Source organism: Thunnus maccoyii, chromosome 16 (assembly GCF_910596095.1).
Source record: "Thunnus maccoyii chromosome 16, fThuMac1.1, whole genome shotgun sequence".
Taxonomy (NCBI): Eukaryota; Metazoa; Chordata; class Actinopteri; order Scombriformes; family Scombridae; genus Thunnus; species Thunnus maccoyii.
In genome coordinates this window covers 13,522,675-13,542,348 of record NC_056548.1, presented here as the reverse complement: position 1 = coordinate 13,542,348, position 19,674 = coordinate 13,522,675, and the positions used below count along the sequence as shown (strand labels likewise).

The window sequence follows — 19,674 nt, the reverse complement described above, 5'->3', positions numbered from 1 at the left end:
GAGAGTCATTCAACTGGCTTCCTCAAAGCCACAGGTGGCACGCTCTGCTCCACATTTTCACAGACCTCCCTCACTCTTCTCTAAAATGTACATGGCCATTTACAGCGTTTGCACAAAACCCACCCACGAACACTCACTCACACACTATACAGTGATGTCAGTAGTGAGGAAAAACATGACTACAGGGGATCCCACAACATAACAGATAAGATGTTTTGGCCGTTTATCTTTAAATATTGATGGTCTACAGAGAAAAGAGGATTCTAGTAAGAACAACACAGTATCAGACATGTCCTTAAATTTAAGTAATTTGCTGACCGATTAAAATCCAGACCATACAACTGCATATCAACAAACTGCTCCATCAACCAGGCTGGGTCAGTCCTACCACATATACATACTTTCTTAATAGGATATTAGTGATTATTATTCTTATTATGTACAATATGTTAAAGCTGGAGTGTGGGACTTTTACATATAAATTAACATCCGTTACATTCAAGCCCTTGCCAAACAAGTTCACACAAAGCTGATTAAACCCATCACCACCAGGTAAATATCTCTGTATTTCGCAGTATATCAGAGTTTTTAAATCTGGTGTCTGTGGCAACTTTCCCATGCTGGCACACTAGTAGTGATGTGTTTTATGTCAACCAGCAATAATTGGTTTGCCAGAGCTGAAGGGGGGAGCAACAGTAGTGAGGCTACAGCAGCTAGGAGTATGGCAGAGCCTATGGCGAGCTCACCTGTAGGCATACGTCATAAACACGCATCAACAGTGTTTGTGTTATTAATCTCACTGCCAGAAGGGGGAGACAAAAGTTCCGCACTGCAGGTGTAATGTAATGTATGTATGAACTAATCATATTTTGACCTAAACTGTGACAAAGGTATATTTGTAAAGGTCACACTGGCATTTGTTTCTCATAAATTACATAAATGCTCTCACAGCTAATTGGGGACAGTCCAAGGACCTGAGGTCCAAGCGCTAGAGATGACAGGTAAAAGACTAGGATAGGGTTGGTTGATTTAGCTTGCTGTCTGAGGCTAGGACTGAAGGGTCTGAGGGTCAGCTAGAGCTAAGCTGATCCAAACCATTCCCCGGTGCTCTTTATCAATTCTGTCAGGGGGAAAATGCAATCCACGCCTGGCTGGGTCGCGCCCTGCTCTTCGGTGTTTCTTATCCTTCGTCACCTCCCTCCATTCATTTTCTCAGTGCAAGCTGCTGGGATTACGAAGAGAAACGTTGTCCCTCAAGACGTGATGCAACCATTCGTGTGTGCTTCATGTGTGTGCCAAAGATTACCATGAGGACAGGGAGGTGACATCAACTGTAGTCAAAACCTCACACACACACTCTTGCCTCTTCATCGTTCACCTTCCTCATCTCTACAACCACCGTAAGAGTTCCACCATGCATTACTGTCTCCCAGCTATGACTGTGCATCCAAGAAGTGCTGTCTTCATGACCACTCTAACCAATGTAAGTGGTAAGTCCAAAATATTTCCATTGCCTTCATCAGAATATTTATGGAACGGCAAGTTACTTTTTCATTTTGCTCCTCCTCTCGATCCCCTCCTCCTCTCCCTCTCAGCAGAGATCTACCGCTGAGTTAGCCCATAAACACCCCAGCATGCCGTTTTTCTGAGACCAGGACCAATTTAGACTGCCATCTGATATAGCTTTAGCGGTAGCACATGAAAAACTCGGTGCACGTGCTATAAGTTGAGCAGCTATTACTAAAGAAACCTGCAAAACATTCAGGATAGTTACAGTAAAGTTAAGAGCTCTGCATTTACCAACCATAAAAAAGAAGAAGGGAAAAATGGAGCAAAAAGTGAAAGAAAGAAATCAACTACAAATGGACTGCATGAGGAAAGCAATAAACAGGGGGTACAGATGTAGAAAAGGAAGAATGATAAAGAAACAATGGGTATGTCCTCAGCGCTGACAGATTGCTGAAGTATTGGCAGATGTCATTCCAGTGATGACACATTACAAAGACATATGGCCTAAGGCAAGAGGACTGACTACTTGTCCACAGCTATAAGAATTTTGAATCTATTACAGCTGCTGATAAAGCTGTCGAACCAACAATATCTTGATCCTATTAAGGATGTCAACGGTTAACCACAGAGAATATTTTTGACCAGATACGCATGTCAGCCTATAGGGTAATTTACATACAAACTCTGCTAACAGCTAGACAATTATGTGTTCACAACATCAGATATTCTTCTTGAATGGATAAAGTAGCGGAGTAAAACCGACTCCTACACGGAGTGTTGGATTATGGGTTGTTTGTAGCCTTAATGTTGCTAGGCTAGCGAGTGTCTTAAATATGTCTTTAAGTCTGTTTATAGTGAGTGTGTTAGAGCCAGTCCGCACTAAAAGTGTTGCGTTAGTCCAGTTTAACCTGCAGAAGCTTCTGAAGGCTCATATAACGTGTATTCCTTGCCATGGAGGAAATAAATTCATGATGAGTGAAAATGAGTCCAAAGCATTTGTCTGTACTGCAGAAACGGAATATGTCAAGCTGCCAAATACCACTGTCACAGATGAGAAGGAGCTCAAAAAGACAAACAGGCAGGCTTATAATTGCTAACTGCTGGAGAAAATTTCTGACCACTTCCAAGAGCCTGGCAGGAGAGTTTGCAAATATGTAACTATACTATGATGTAAGTTATATCCAAAAAGTAACGTTATTTTTCCAAAAACAGCTGTTGCAAAAGGGGGGGTCATCTTATAATCAGGGTCGCCTAATATTCGTAGTATTATTTATATTCATACCTCAAGCCCAAGTATGCTTTGCCATCGAGAGCTACAGTGACTAAACACATTGAAAAACACTTTGAGGAGAAGAAGGATGAGCAAAAATCAAGCAAGCTCTGACTGACTGCTGGACAACTCTCACAAACGAAAGCTACATCACAACTTTTCTTAAAAATTAACCAGCTAGTTGCTGGTTAATGGATAGCTCCCATAGTGTGAGATGTGTAAACGTCTACTTACGTCGGGGTACTCTTTGACAGGCACAAACAGTTTTTCCTGCAGGTGGACGATGGGTCCCATTGCGTCAGGCAGCTCCAGTGGGTGTCTGTCCACAAGGCCATTCACTGTGTCGCTGTACATGTCTTTACGCACTCTGTTGATCTCTGAAAACACACAAAATATGCACACTGTGGTGAGTAACTGAAAAACAAGTGTACGATGTTATATTTTTTACTTTGTATTTGATATATCACTGTTATATGGATGTTTTGACTTCTGGGCAAAGGCTTAATGTAGCATATAAATCTTTGTTGTAAAAAAAGAAAAAAAAACAACAACAGAAATTTGCCAACTGCCTTGAGTATTGTTTGTTTTCATGGAAAGACAATGAGATAACTTTGGTGATTACTTCTCAAAAACAAACACAAAAAAAACCCCCTATCCTCTAAGTGTAAAAACGTGTGACAGCTCGCAATTTTTCAGAATTAACTACTCTCACTACAAACTGTGAATGTGTGTTAGTTTTTCTACACGTTAGAGACAAAAGTTAAGCGCTGCATTAGTGAGGGGTTAAGGCCACCGTCTTTCCTTTCTGCCTGGTACTCCCCAGTGGCAATTCTCTAATAGAGCAGCCTGTACGAGCCGCTGGGCAGGTGGGGAGATGAGACGTGGAGAATTGCTCCGGCTCAGGTATATGCCTTCAGATCTGATCCCTCTGTCAGATAAAACTAATGGACTTCTCTCTCACTCACAGACACACGCGGCCAACGGAGGCTTCCGCTCCAGCTCTCACATACACCTGGTCACCTCCAAATCACACGCAATCTCACTTTGACTGCTTCTGTAGCTCACACAAATTCACACACCAGGGAAATGCCGTGGTACGGGGGTTGAAAAAAAAAAGTATTAATTTATCCTGCCCATCCGGTGTGTCTGTGTGTGTATACGTGTGAAGTGTGTCATAGTTGGATGAGGATCAACGGCTGCAGTTGTAACACCAATTAACAGAGGACAGACACTTTGGTCACACTTTCTAACTTCCTACGTTTGCGATCCCTATATAAAAACAGTCATCTCTGAACCGAAAAGCTTATCAGTGGTAAAGGGTAAGAAAAACATGATCCAAAAAGAGGTATCTACAAACACTGAATTATTATTTTAATCATACAACTGCTGAAAGAAAATCGTAAGGCTGGAGAGGCCTAGAGGAATGATGTGTATGGAGTGGGGGTGGGAGTTAGGCACTATTTCAATCTCTCTTGAGGTTTTCGAGCAGTTGGGAGCTCTATATTAAACTCCAGCAGAGGAACATGACACTCAACTATAGATGCCCTTAGTAAAGCATGCCTGACCTCCAAGCCGTACCCTTACACGGAAACAAATTTGGACTCATAATTAGGCTTTAGCATAGGCCTTGTATTTGTCATAAAATATTTATACACTTTTACAAATTACAGAAGACTATCAGAAGAACCCGTGAATTTAGCTGTGGAATCAGTTTAAGAAGACGTCCTGTTGAGCTGAGTTGTTTTCTCTGGATACCACTGATGGCAGAGTGACAGATGTGTGATTGATGGGCTCACGGACAAAGACGAGCATACACACAAACATCTGGCCTGCAGCTGTGTGGACAACACCTGTGGACACGTTGGAATCCTACAAACAAGGCAGAAGGCTCGGCCCAGAGCGATTCCTCTCCAAACCACATGAGCTCACCACTCTGACGTCCACACAGATACTCCCTAAAGTCCTCCCTAAAGATGAATTCATCCTCACGGTATCTAGCCCAGAACACAGATTACATCAGCCTTAACCAACAGCAGCAGCTTCAGGCCACATCCAGGCTTTGTGTATGAATAGAAGGGCTTGGCAGTGACACCTCATACAGGGAGGAGATCAGGACAGCATGAGGCAGGGAGTATGGGAATACTGGAGAACAGGACAGTTAATAACAACCAAATGTGTTGTGTGTCCAAATGAACCCTCAAGTCCATAAAAACCTGAAAAGGATGGCTTACTGGTTAAAGAGTCAGTATTGTATCCACAGGGTCATAAGTTTAATCTCTGTAACTGCCAATAAGAAAATCCATCCGCAGCCTGATCCCTCATTGCTAGTCTTTCTTGAAAGAACCAAATTACATACTATAAAATGCAATGCACTACTTGCTGTGAATCTTAGTACATTACTAGCTTTGTCTGTCTCTTTAAAGATAACATTAATAAACAAACAAGAGCTATTTAATGTATGTTTAACGCATGTGTGTAGGAGCCATCAATGACAGGCAAGAGGAGTCAATGTTCTGTAGGTTAGAAAATTAGCTCTCTGCACATAGCTTAAGCAAATATACTTTATACTATATACAAAGTCCAATGCATCCGAGAACATTTGTCCTTCAGAAAACAAGAGAATACAAAAAAAAGAAGTGTGCACATGCGACAATGCTACCCAACAACCACCAGCAGAACCCCTCCTCCTTCTAATTCCCCTTGCTGAAATGCCACATTAACATAAGGGGGCCGTGCTGGGCCATCAGTGGAGACGTGCTGCATTTGACAACCTCTAATTTCAGCGCAGCAACTCTTTTCTGAAGCGCTGCGCTCACCTAAAAATTACCACCTGCCTTGCGCGACCGACAAAATCATTTGTTTAGCTGTCCACCCCGGCAGAAAAGGCTGATTTTGTAAGAAAGACACAAAGGAGGGAGGACTGAGAATTACTATCTTGGAGAGAACAGACAAGAGAGAATAAAAGAAGACAATCAGTTGAAGTAAGAAGGGTAGGCCATCAAGTGAGAACTTTAGCATTAGATAGCAAAGATTTGGAGTATATGTGTGTTTAACAGCTCTAACAGAAATGTCTGGGCAGTGACAGATCCCCTGTTATTCCCCTCCAGCCATCTCAGCTCAGTGCCAGTGTGTCATCCACAACCTGACTCAGCAAACCAGACACACACACACACACACACAGAGCACTTTCCTGTCAGAGTTATCTATTTACCTGCGGGGGGCTGCACATACACACACATACACATTCAAACAAACAACAGACGCACAGGAAGAGATTATAATATCTCTGTTTAGTTTTTGTTTTTAACCCAGACATCTGTCAGGAAGAAACAAAAATCGACCTTGGGAGTGGTTGGAGGGTAGAGTGCAGATGTATTCATCTCGACTCACACTGCTCTTTTCTACCTCGATACAAGTTAAAAACACATTTCATTTTATCCTTTTCTTTTGTTTCTCTAAATGTCTGCCTTCTCAAATGTGCAGTGTAAAAAGAAAATGTCAGTCTGTGGCTGCAGATCCATCTTCCCCTTTTTAAGCTCAAGTAAAAAGAAGATTTCTGCTCATCTTCTCGGTGATCTTGGCAATAGGGGAGAGACGAGTACTCGAAGAAAAGATTGTGGGGACCAGGAGAAAGGCAGGTACAGGGGTTTAAGAGGCAGTGGACTGAATGATGAAATTTTGAGTTGAGAACCAAGAATCAAAGAGTGGTTTGTTGGATGGATGATGAGTGTGGTTCATTCGTGACTTTAAAAAAAAGAAAAAAAAAAGTAGTTTTAATATTTATTATTAAAAAAAAACAAACAAAAAAACATAGACCTTGTGTTTTTTGGGGTTTTTTTGGACAATCTTCAGAGGACGCCTGAATATGGGGTATTATAATGGTGTAAATATGACCAAGTGGATATTAAAGGCTAAATAATAGGACTAAGACATCATAAATGACTCTAGCTTTCAAAAATTTCAAGTCTCTAGCATGGCGCTTTTGTTTTTTTGTTACAATTGCATTTCATTCATATAAGCAATATGAAATGTGTGCCATGATTGGTTCTTTAGCAGGCTTACTATCCCAGCCATACCAAAAGTCACCATTGGAAACAGTGGCGTAACATCACATTTTCACCCACACAGAGACCATGACACCTTGTTAGGGCTCAGTAAACCTAAAGCCAGCCTGGAGAGTAAGGCTGCAAAAATAGTCCAAAAAGTGTGAGCATGTGCAAAAGAGAGGAGAGGATAAAAGGAAAACATAAAAAGGAAAAAGGGAAAAACAAGTGCATTAAATGTATCTACTCATCTGAACGAGTGATATTTGACACTTTGATATTTGATATTTGAGTCAGCTATTGTGAACTTAGCACCATGAAATACGGAGGGTTTTCATTTATTTATCCAGCCTGACACCAAAAACATGATCACATAGAAGCAACACTGGCAGCATCAAGGGAAACAGTTCAGGAGAGGTTGAAATGAGGACGGAAAAGGCATGAGACGAAAGAATAGCCAAATGAGGTAGGAATATTTTCTAATGCATCAGCCCCTCTGATCTAACATGATCTAATGAATGTAAACACAGTGTGAGGGCAAACTTGGGGAATGGAGTGGAGGGGAGGGGAGATCAAAGACAGAGCAACGAGATATGAGAGAGAGACAGAGACAGGGAGGGCAAAGGGAGTAAAATTTAATACAATGGAGAAGTCCAGAGGATGATACTGTAATCAGCTGGTGTAAGACTGCTGAGGACCGTTCAGCTAGACCTGCTAGAATGGGAACCATTAAAGGCCCAAAAATAGACGTCCTCCGTAACTTCTTTGTCCTCACCCTGCAGCTCACAGCAAAACGTCCTCTGACCATGCAGTGCACATCTGTTCATATACGTGTTTGTGTGTGCGAGAGAGAAAAAGACAGAGAAAGAGAGCAAAAGAAATGCAATGGGTGAGTAATCAGTGTGATCAGCTTTGCCTGGGGAAAGCAGCTTTAGATGCCTTGTGATGCTGGTATTAGGCTGATAATATCTGGCACCTGAAACAGATTGAGTCTAACACCAATTAATCTTAAAGCCAAAATGATCAAATGTTCAACTCTGCAGAGAGACTGAATGAGTCCTCCCTGTTTAGTGTGATATAAGATCAAAAACCTGTAGTGTTCGAAATCATTCCATCTTTTCCTCTTGCACATACATGCATGCTCAATTAATGATTTAAACAGGTGGGGAGGGAAAAAAAACACTTAGGAAGTGGAGGTAAATATAGATATATAAAAAAAAAAATCTGGCGGTTGTGTCCAAAAAACTACAGCAATCACAGATATGCTTTAATGTGCCGGTGCTGAGTGAAACAAGACTCAGGCGAGGAACAAGCCTTTTCACTTTAAAGCTGTGCACTTTAGCAATCACAAAGTCTGGGTACCCGTTGCAAGCGAAAGGATTTGGGCGTTTAATGCATTCCTGCCCTATATTCATGGCACAAACGACTTTATCCAAGACGACACTCCACTTCAACAGTTTAGGGGTTTGGCAGGCCAAGCATATGAAAGACGGAGGTTCCTTTTAAAGCAGAGAGCAGAAGTATAGTGTGCATTGGTGGGGGTGACTGAGCCATGAAAACGTATGCATTTCTGGGTCTTATCGTCAACTCACAGCTGCCTCTCACTCCCCCTCCCTCTTTATGAAAGGGGAAAAAAAAAAAAACTTTCCTTACGCTTCTTTCTTATTTTTACTTCCTAATCTTTGATTTAACAGTAGGCCTACACTGCACATTCCTTTGATGTTCATGCACAAACTATTCCTGTGCTGTTAATGAGTATGGTGTAGTATCGGCATAGTTAAGAACAGCACATGTATTTCAGTTCTTACAAGGAAAATACCAGGTTTAGACTTGAAATATTCTGCCCCATAAGTTTGGATAGGATAACATTTGTGTTACTGACTCCTGAGGGTCAGTACTTCCCTTATCATTGTTTACAATTTACCAGATTCAAAATTTAATGATAGTGCACATAATCACACAATGTTCTGAACAAGTTCTGTACAAGATATGACTTGGTTTCACCCTATGAACAAAAAAAAAAAATGATGGGACATGGAGGATTATGGTTCCCAATAAATAACTGCAACACTGGACAAGCAGGAGTGGATCAAACAAGAACTGTGGATTAACATTGTTCAACCCAATTAAGGCAATGTTATTTCTCTGGAAATGGCTACATCAAATATTCCAACTCATTTGCGACAGTATTACCCAAGTGTGTCTATTACTTGCAGTAGTCTGAAATACACTGGGGTGCAAGCCGTTCTCCCCGTGGCATCCAAGCAGCCTCTTTCCACATATTCGGAGAGACAGAAAAGGCAATAATAAATGGCATAGAGGTGTTTCTTGCTGTGGATATGGCACTATACTCAGTCATAGAAAATAAAAAGTGCTGGAGCCCTCCACCGCATCCAAATAGTTTTGTAATTAAACTGGAACAATACAGACACATTGACTTTAGTTTTTCCATTAAAATACTTATTTGGTATATTCCAGTTATTAATCATTTTAGCACAATATTTCCTGTTTGCCCTTGAAGGGTTTCCTGGTTGAGTTGTAGCAGAGGAATATTAACACAAAGAGATCATTTTGTACTAAAAAGGACAGTAAATTTGGAAAATACACACTTGATTTGACTAATCCAGATTGCTGAAGCATCATATTAACTTTGGTTGAACGTTTGGCAAAGAACGCAGGCTGAGGATTTTGTTCCCCATCCTCTTATAAAAGGTGTCACACTAATAAGAGATCACTTCACGGCCAGTATAGACAGGAGGAATAATTGCAGCGACCATTTTTTCTGTCAGGGTAGATATGAGCATGTGAGTATTATTTTAAGACACATTTGAAAAATATTAACGCATCTATTAAATTTTTAATTTGTGCCACCAGCTCTTTCTTCTGAGTTTTATTGCATGCATTCCTCAACTGTAAAATTCAAAATATATCTTGGCTTTGTTTCGCAGTGACTGATCCACAGAGTTCCTGAACTCTGACATGATCTAGATATCAGCACTTGCCCCCACAGGCTGAGGGGTCTAAATAGCTCTAGACAGAAATGACGGTGCAGTTTGCTGGCAGCCACAGGGAGAGATTTATGTTGTGTGTCAGGGATTCTCCTAAGGCAGTCTGGGTAAAAAGCTCCAGCATCAGGCCTTTAAGTAGATAGGCCACTAAATAAACGACTGGCGTAACAAGGTTTCTGGATTCTCTCTTCTCTGAGCAAGGTAAAAAAAAAAAAAAGTAATAAAAGACAGAAAATACACACACACACACACACACACACAACCATCTCATGGGTAAACAGCAAACCAAGACACAGAGGAACCACTCTTTCATTCAAATTGGGAATGGACAGTTTTTGCACTCTACAACGAAAAAATGCTTACTCAAACTTACAGTAGCACAATCTCTGAGGGACATACTATGGTGCAGAAATTGCATCAAGAATACACAAACTGGTTGTGCGAGTGTACACATGCATGTTTATATCCCAGTCAACTACCCTCTGAAAGCAGCACGTTTTGCTCTCTGACAATCAATAATGAAACTGAAGCAGCCTGTAAACACACATGTAGATAACTCACAGAATGCTCAGCTTCCAGCAACACACAGGCGTGTGTCCTGACACTAACTTAACTACATATAATATATATAAAAACAAACACCCAACTAAACATTAAAAACACCCACACACACACGCATGAGCTAATGAGCTTTTGTGTGTTTGTAGGAAACGCTCCCCCGAGAGTGTGAACCCACAGAAATAACACTCCAAACGGAAGGAGGAGGAAAACTGCCTAAGAGAAAAATCTGCTAAACAAATACTGCAGGAAACAAGCAGGAAATAGTGCTACACCTATCTTCTAGCTTGCCTTACTAGCCACTGCCTCATATTTAGTCTAGTGACAAAGAGGCAAAACACAAGATGACAGAAACAGCCAGCTAGCCTAATCTTTATTATGAATCAACACCACACTCTTCCTTTACTCTAGCATTTCCTACACATAGTCTGTCCAGCGGAGAACACTGACAAGTTGATTTTTCAACAAAATTGTTGCACTCAGCATGCATCTTGTCCACAAAAATAAAAATCTAAGGGATCTGTATCAAGACTGTTTGTTTATGTAGAAAACGAAATTACAATGGGCTGATATATTGTTAGCAGATTTTCTTTTACTGGTTGAATTATTCAACCGTGATGACTGTCAGCTGAGAAAAACACTGCTGCAAAGTTGTAGTATGCAAAAAGGGAGTACCCCCTATTCTGCCTTTCAAAACAGAAACCATCAATCCATTTTCTGCCGCTTATCTGGGACTGGGTTATGATGGCATGAGACTGATTAATATACTAAATTCACATCACAATTATTACAACTAATGATGTTTACACATTAATGATATTTTGATAGAAAAATGTAATTGTACAGCATTCTAAAACACAAAGAGCAAGGCTAGTTTTTAGCAACCCTTTATGATCTTGGTTCACAAGTGTTTAAATGAAATGAAATGAAATACTGACAACATATAAAACTGAAGTCAGACATCTATCGAATTGAAATGTGTGTTGAACATATTCGTACATTCTTGATTACATCAGAAACACTGAGAAGTTGGGAGTCATACTTTACCTCACCCACTACTTCTGACTGAACCCCTGAGAATGTGTATGCTAAAAGCAGAATGTGTAGGTGTGGTGATGGCCAAGAACAGCAATCAGCAAAGCCATTAATCATAACCGGTGGCAAATGCAGTTTTTTCTAGGGGGCTGTCATTGTAACTGCATGCAGGAAGGGGAAGAAGTGCCAAGCTGAATGTGGCTTTCGGTGGCTGCTGGCAGCAACGGTGACTTTGTGCTATAGGAACGTGTCATAGCACGTTAGTCTGGTGATTAAACAAAGCAAACAGACAGGGCAGACAAGGAGAGGGGGACCAGAGGATAGGCAGAGCTGAGGAGAGGCAAAAAATGAGAGAAATGTATTGAAAGGGACTAAAGATACTGAGGAACTGAGAAAGGTGCAAATTAAATTTAAGGTTTCTGGGCTGACCCTATACCAATTATTCACTACAATCAGATTGTTGGTATTTTGACAGCCTCACATTTTGCTCAACTACTGAGGCAAATCATTTACATAATTACTAAAAAACATTGCAACAAAAATCCATCTTTTCCTCCTCACTCACACAACCATGATATCCAAGCCAAAGCTTATCGTGAAATGAGTGTTTTAGACAGTATCTGCAGAGCTATTAAGACCTCAGACTAAAATTAGAACAAGGGATCATCACTTTTGATGATGTGGAACTGCTTTATGGGGCTGTGTGCTGGTGGGGGCACGCTGGCAGTTCAATGAGCCATAGGAGTGCCAGTTTTGTGCACTCAGTGGGGTCTACCATAGAGTGAGGTGAAACTGGCAGGGAGGGCTGGCTCAATGCTGAACCATAATGGCTTACTCTTAATGGCTGCCGCAAGGGGCCAGCGTTCATTACTCTCTGCGTGGGGGTACTTTCGACAGGATCCTGGGGTGAAACTTGCAAGTGCACGCACACTCACACACACACACACACACTTACACTTGAAAGAGACACCCCAGGGCAAGTGAGCAAGGTGGAAAGCTGCAGAAACAGTTTTCTTTCCTTCACACACTCACACACAGATACAGTTCCCCCTCACACAAAGTACTGAGGAAGAAAGTGTAGTAGTTAACAGAATGCTAAGAGCTCCTTCTCAGAGTAGTTTCGTAATGTTGCTAATTATACAGCAATTGCAGGAAAAAAAAATATATAATCCAGTGCAGCAGAAGCTAGAGTTCTGTGCTAATACTTCCTCTCCCCTCGGTTCACCTTTTAAAGTAGCCCAATACCCTAGCTCAGCTGAAACAGCCAACCTAATGCACACAAATGCAGACTCAGGCTCCCTCTCAAATACCAAGCAAAGATAGGCTATTTTACTGCTGCTTTTGCCATCTAAAGGGAGAGCGATATGTAGCGTTAAATTGGAAGCCACAGCAATAGTCATTTAACAGACTGGCTTTAAGAGAGAGGCCTCATAAGCTGAAAATGGTTTCACAAATTTGAGAGGATATACTTGGATGGGAAAAGGAAATGCTTTAGTTGCCTCAACTAAGCTACAATACCGGGAGGAAGCGTCTACTTCCATGAGATATAACCTCAGTGTGTGGTTCCATGCATACTAAAAAGGATTGCTAAGTTATGACAGGAGCAGTCAAAACCAGTGGATTAATTAACATGAGCACAAACATACACTGAAAGCATGAACGAAGCATGCATGCAAACAGCCAAACAGATTGTGCTGGTTCTTCTGCATCTCATGGGAACTCATTTCACAGACTTTACCTGCCAGTGAAATCAGGCAGACAAACAAAAGCTAGACTGAAACCGTGCTGCTAGGTGCTACTCAACAATCCCACTCTTGTTTCGCTTTAACACATTTAGCTCTACTTTCAGAGTTTCGGTCGATGTACACAGGCTATACAGGCATTTAGAAACAAGTATTTTATCCGCTGAGGCTCCAGGCATACTCTTATAAAACATGCATTTGCACTTGGCCAGACACACACCCACACACACACACACACCCCCCACAACAATGCAGGGGATGGTTTGTAGAAGGAAGCACAGGACGCATGCTGTGAGCTCACCAAGATGTGAGAGCATGTGATAAGAAATGTGAAGAATAACAGGATGAAGAGTCAGGATGCATGCTGATGAGGTGTGTGTGGGTTGGAAGAGCAGTCCATGGCCCCGTTTTGTGTGGCCCTGGGACCATGTCCTCTGGCCTGTGACAAAGGGGGTATGCCTTTCCTTTACACGCTACCAGGAGGGGCCCTACATTATTGACATTTCCTGTCAGTAAGCAAACTGGCTCGTTGTGTTAGGATTTAAGGAAAGACTATGCCTCCAAGGGGTGACACAAAGTTAGGCAGAGTAGTTGTGTAAGCAAAACTTGAGATGTAGACCACGACTCAGGGTCTAAAAATGCTGACCACTATTTAACTATTAAATGCATCAAAACTGTGTCTACCCCTACACACAGCTGCTCCCTTTGTCATGCAACAATGGCAGGAAAGGTCCAGCTGTCAGAAGAGGAAACAAGAGGGGAAGGAAAGGCTCTGACTGTCAATGTGACTGGTGAAGATAACATGCACTGTGCTTCCTGTTCCCCATCCCTGTAACTAAGGAGACCACAGGGCGCACAACCAATGGGAAAGATGGGAGGGAGGGAGGGAGGGAGGATAATTTATCATACTCCCCACCATCAGTTCAAAAAAGATATCTGACTTTATGTCTCTTTGTGATTTAATCTATCTTCTGATCCAAAGGGACAATTTACCCATGCTTCCAAAATAATCTGGCTCCACAGGACAGCAGCGCTTTCCATGGGATTGTAAAGTCGACTGACAAAAAAAGGGTATAATAGTCAAATGAAGGGTATAAAATGAGAGATTGTTACATCAGGTTAAAGCAGAGATAATTTGGGTGATCGTTTCCATTACAGTTAAACACTGTGGCAATGGCAACAGAAAAGACAAGATCTGCATTTTAACTGTAAACCTTTGGCAAATCCTTACATCAACAGTAACTCTAGTGATTTTTTAGTGAGGAGCAGATGGGAGCAGGTTGAACATGCCAGAAGTACATTATTGAGAATGTCAACACACACATAAAAAAAAAAAAAATCTCTTTATTTAATGTGTGTTTGGTAGGCAGGGGACTGACAGAATGAGGAACAACCACATTCCTTTCCCTCATTATCGGGGAATGAGGTCACTCGATTAAAACAAGGAAGCTTTGATGCCACAAAACAGAGACAGAAGCAAACAGAGTGACAACTGTCCGCAAGTACGTTTTGTTTGCAATTAATCTTCAATCCTGTCTGCGTGGCAGACATCCATAGTCTCTTCATCCGCCCTTTAGAGCAAAATTAAACCTGAATACCGGCCTATACCAAAAGAAGTAGTGTTATCTCAACCTATTGAAATGTGATTTATTCTAAAAGACAATAAATGTAAGCATGTCACAGCAGATGTGGAAGGCCCCATTTGCCTATCTTGCCAGGTATATTACAATGTGATGCAATCAAATACAACAGCCCTGCAATAAATCCTACCTTTATGAATCTTATCATATTCAGCTTCTGATAAGTATGTGTCAGAGAGGCACTGATTAAACTCTACTGTTGTTTCATATGCTGTAGTTTGTCTTCTTGTTGTATTAGATTGCATTTTAATGCAAAAAACAACAACAAAGCAATAATGAAGAGAGCTCAATATCATCTCCCTGTTTCCAATATACACTTGGTTGCCAGTTTATTTGGTACAACAAGCTAAAGCTAATGCAATCTTCCCTCATTCATATAAATTAGTTCGGCAACATATGTTTAACACCTCAAAATATTAGACCAAACAACTCAATGATACCACAAACTAAAGCCTTTATGATGGCTATAAAGTTAATTCAAGTCTTTCATTCTGTATTTTCTTAGTAATGAGAAACTGAAATAAGTTTACTTTTAATGGCTAGTGCTAATTACCAAGTGTACCATCCTGCTATGTTAGTTTACCACTTATCACCTCTGAAGTGATTTTGCAGTTGTACTTACAATTGACAGTGATACATTTGATGTAACACAGAATTTGAGCAAAGCACTTAAATTCTCTATGCAGAAAAACCCTGGAAGGAAATGAGTTATGAGCACAGGAAGACAAACAGGTTACTTCACAAAGTTTACGTATGTGTGTGTCAAGCTGTCCTTTCATCCCCAGGCACAGGGCCTGCTGGGGGCTCTTAGCTTCCATTTTAAGTTCCAGTCCAACAGCCACTTAGTCGCTGTCCCAGGGTGTAACAACACACAAACTCACATCTGTTGTTCAGTCTTTGTGTCGGCTCTTTAGTGTCCTCACAGCCTGACAAACTATTTTCCAGGATCTGAATCTTTTACCACTTCAAACACCTACTTCGTAAAATACAAATTAAACGCACAAGAAATGTGTTACGTATCTGGATGGATATGCATGGTCCTGTGCCAGAGCTTGTCTCGATTGTTCTGGGCCAAGTATCCGAGGACGGATTGTCGAAGTGTTGATAGTTGAAAGCTAGTTGAAAGTCAAAGAAGTGCACACTGATTCTCTATGAAGAACAAACAGCCCTGGCACTGTTAAGAGACGCTAATAAACCCTCTTGATATGTGATGCACTTTCAGATTAGGTGGTTGTTTGTTTTGAAGGACAGAAAGAAAAGAGAAAAAAAAGCTTCCCTGACCTACTCTTTCTTGTCTACAGATCATCAGAGGAGCTGCTCTTTGGCTGTGCATTTGTTTGGTCTGCTTGTCTGCTCCTGGAGATCATCCGGTTGATCTGTTTTGTCTGCCAAGTCATGTTGAATGTACCATTTAGAACATTTAAAAAACAACGATGTCGGAGGGTCTGTAAGTACTGGGTCACAATGTCACAAAGGGAAGAGGGGGGATAAGAGAAAAAGAAAGAGAAGCTGTTCTTGCTGACTCATCTATCATTAACCAAGCTTCCACTTCACTTTAGCCTTCATTTATATGTGCACACGATTATAGCCAGCGTGCGCAGGCATGTTGTTTTTGAGCCTAGGAGCAAGTGTGTGGAGAGCCAAGTGCATACTACGGTCCTGAGCGCAGACAGTGAGAGCTGGGCTGATGCAAACCGACAGACCACGTTGCAGGCCTTTAATGTCACCACTGGTCCTCACATGAAAGAGGCAATGTAGCCCCAAGGCCGGATATTTGCCACACATACTCGCATACAAGTAGAGAGGGAAGCTGCAAAGAGAAAACAAATCGAAGTGGAGAGCAAAACGTAGGCTGGTGAAGGAAAAAAATTGAGAAATAGGAGATAAGAGAATGAACAGCAGTATTTCCCCTATAATTGTGTGGGCCTGGTGGACTGCCAGGCCAACGAAAACCCCCGCCAGGCCAAAATAATATATTTTTTAATACCAAATATCCATTCATTTGGAAACAATCATTTGCATGTGGGAGCCTCTGTGTGGCGCTGTTCCAAAATGTGAGTCAACCTCTGTCATCAAGTGGATCACTGGGAAATAAAATATGGTAAGACTTGTAAAATATGACTCCTTAAACTGTTTGTTTGATCAAGTCCAAATGTTCTGTTATATTGTAATTAATTGGGTTAGCACCATCACCCCCCCCGGCCCATCCTGCCACCCCAAAGCAGTCAACAGAGGAAACACTGAACAGATAGAGAGGAAGAGGGGGTGATGGGACTTGTAGAGTCACGCTGTTCTAATAAATGGGGGAAAAAAAGACAAAGCCAGGAAAAATGAGTCATTCCCTTGGGAGGACAGATACCGATTTTCTACTTTGGAAAACACTATGGCAACGATAGAACACTCCTAATGCCGAGCAGAGCAGTACAGTATCTATCACTACAAAATGGAAGGCAACATGACAAACAGATGAGAGGGATGCATGTGCGTGTTTTAAGACAGAAAGGGGGAGATAAGAGGGAGTAAGTGAAGCAAACTACACAGTGATGAGGGAGGAGGAGCGGAGATAGAGCCGGGGTCTAGTTCATCGAATGTGTCAGACGCTCAATAAAAATAAGGTTGCGGGAAGAGCTCCCATCACAAACAGCCTAAACTGATGTCAGGCAAATACTCTCAAGAAAAGCAGAGTAGGTGAGAGGAGAGGAAGTGTGTGTGTGTTTTTGGATAGGGGGGGGATTAGAGGGGAGAGAGAGAGGGAGAGGAGAGAGACAAGTCCATCTCCTGGAAGACTATTCTTCACCTTAGGTGTCAACAACAGCTGGCACCTTGACACCTTTCTCAGGCCCACATCTGTCTCCCCTGTTGTGTCTCACACATCGTCCATCCCCCAGCTGTCTTTACCCTTCCCCGCAGGACCACTAACTTTTACAACAAATTATTTAATTTGCTCACTCAGTGCAGGTGATCATAAACATGTATCCAACTCGAAATGTAACTTATAGAGACAGAGCGCAACGCGTCATACTCTGAAAACCATGCCCACCGGAGGGGAAAACAATCAGTGCCATGATATGCAACCAAGGGCTGAAATGCTAACAAAATGCAAGATAAAAACATTAGATTTCAGCATGTCAAAGGATTATTTTAGCACCCCATGTCTACCAGAGAGGAAAGGTAGTTTATAGGATATGCTGAAACCTGTTGCATTACATATGCTAAGATGCAATACATGAACATAAGGGCTGACATCACATCCGCAGTAGAAATACCACAACTATATAGCAAATTCCACTACATAACAGGCTGGCATGACACTTTTCACAGCTGATAATGGCAACTACAATTTGTAAACATGGGCAGGGAAATTACATGTACAGACATGCAATCATTTCCCCATTCAGGCTCTTTTTACAGTTAGCATTGCAGCTGAATGCAGGTTAGCTGAACGTCTATTACAAACACCGCATACCTGCGTGTTCTGTGACTAGCAGCGTGCCCAGGTATGTGTGTCATTTTTACGGAGGTTTTTGAGCTGCAGTCTGTCCGTGCAGCTCAGGAACACAGCGCTGTAACACTTTTGTCTTCTTAAAAGGCTCAGTTTTTCGGTTCGGCAGCTTATAAAAACTTAGTTCTGGGTTCTTTACCCTGTTGGTCGTGCATCCCAACACACAGCAGTTTTTAGGCATTTTTCTGTTGTTTGCATGCAGACAGAAGTTGACAAGGAGGCACCTTCACTCAATACAAAGTCAATGGAGAGCAATGAATTATTTTCCCCTCTGGGGTGGGCAGGACTTAATTGCACTCTGTCTCTATAGCAATTTGAGTCAAATCACAAATATATACACCAGACAGACAGGAGTAGCTGTAATCTTGTTGATGTCAACAATAAAGCAACATGATGCAAGTCTTTTATTTATTAACATTCCTCTGCAATGACACTGAGCTGAGACAGTGGAGGTTAATGCCAAAGAATATTCAAGGTAGAGAGCAGCAGTCTAATTATGCCAAATGTTTGTTTTGGTTTTTTTTAGACATTATGCTACTCTATAGTTAATTTTTGTTTTGCAATCTCAGTTATGATTTGTGTGGCCAATCAAACATGGCAGCAGGAATTTTTCTGCACACATGAATAACTTGTTGGTCCTTTAATTTGAACCTGCTCTGGAGCAATGTCCTTGTGTTTTAACATGCATCTCTGAGTTGTTGTGTTTTTTTTCCCCACAGGAAGAGCTGTTTTTCCTTCAACTGCATTTTATCAGCCCAGTGTGAAATTTGACATGTTATTACTAGAGTATTATTTAGGAACCAATAGGACGGAAAAAACAAAAGCCATCATGAGAGCAAGACCATGTAAGATCATCAAATAAGCTGTTGTAATGTCAATTACAGGTAGGTAAGTATCAGTGATCTCTTTTGGCTTTGTCCTGCTGAACGTTCATGTCTTTTACTGACCAGCTTCTATAATTTCACAATCGTTAAAACATCCTCCAGAAAGATGAGTTAAATTACCGGGAAGAACATTTCATTCCCTTCCTCCGCCTTTAATGTTTCTCCAGTCCAAATGGGGTTTAAGCTACATTAAAGATACCAATACTTGCCACTGCCTAGCTTTGCTGCTTGAATTAGTAAAAATGAAAACAAAAAATGAAGTCAATTAAATTAATCTCCATTATAGGAATTGATATATATATAGTCTAGTGTTGTACAATGTACTTCACTGATGGTTACAGCACCATAAATGAGAGCAACTGGACTTTATTGACGTTATCAAACAGCTGCTCCAAGATCATGTTACATCCAGCGACGCACATCCAATATAATGAACCAAGTGAGAAATGCAATGCATTCCAATGTATTGGGCCTGTTTGACAG

General features: G+C 41.4%; 1 protein-coding gene across 5 annotated transcripts in view; it reads right to left on the bottom strand.

Moving 5' to 3' along the window:
• qkia (QKI, KH domain containing, RNA binding a) overlaps window positions 1-19,674 on the bottom strand; it is a 79,025-nt gene that overhangs the window by 48,446 nt on the left and 10,905 nt on the right. For all 5 annotated transcript variants that reach the window (XM_042388269.1, XM_042388268.1, XM_042388271.1 and 2 more), the window contains exon 2: window positions 3,014-3,156. In XM_042388269.1, the coding sequence (XP_042244203.1) occupies window positions 3,014-3,156 (143 nt within the window). The remainder of the gene's footprint in view (window positions 1-3,013; window positions 3,157-19,674) is intronic.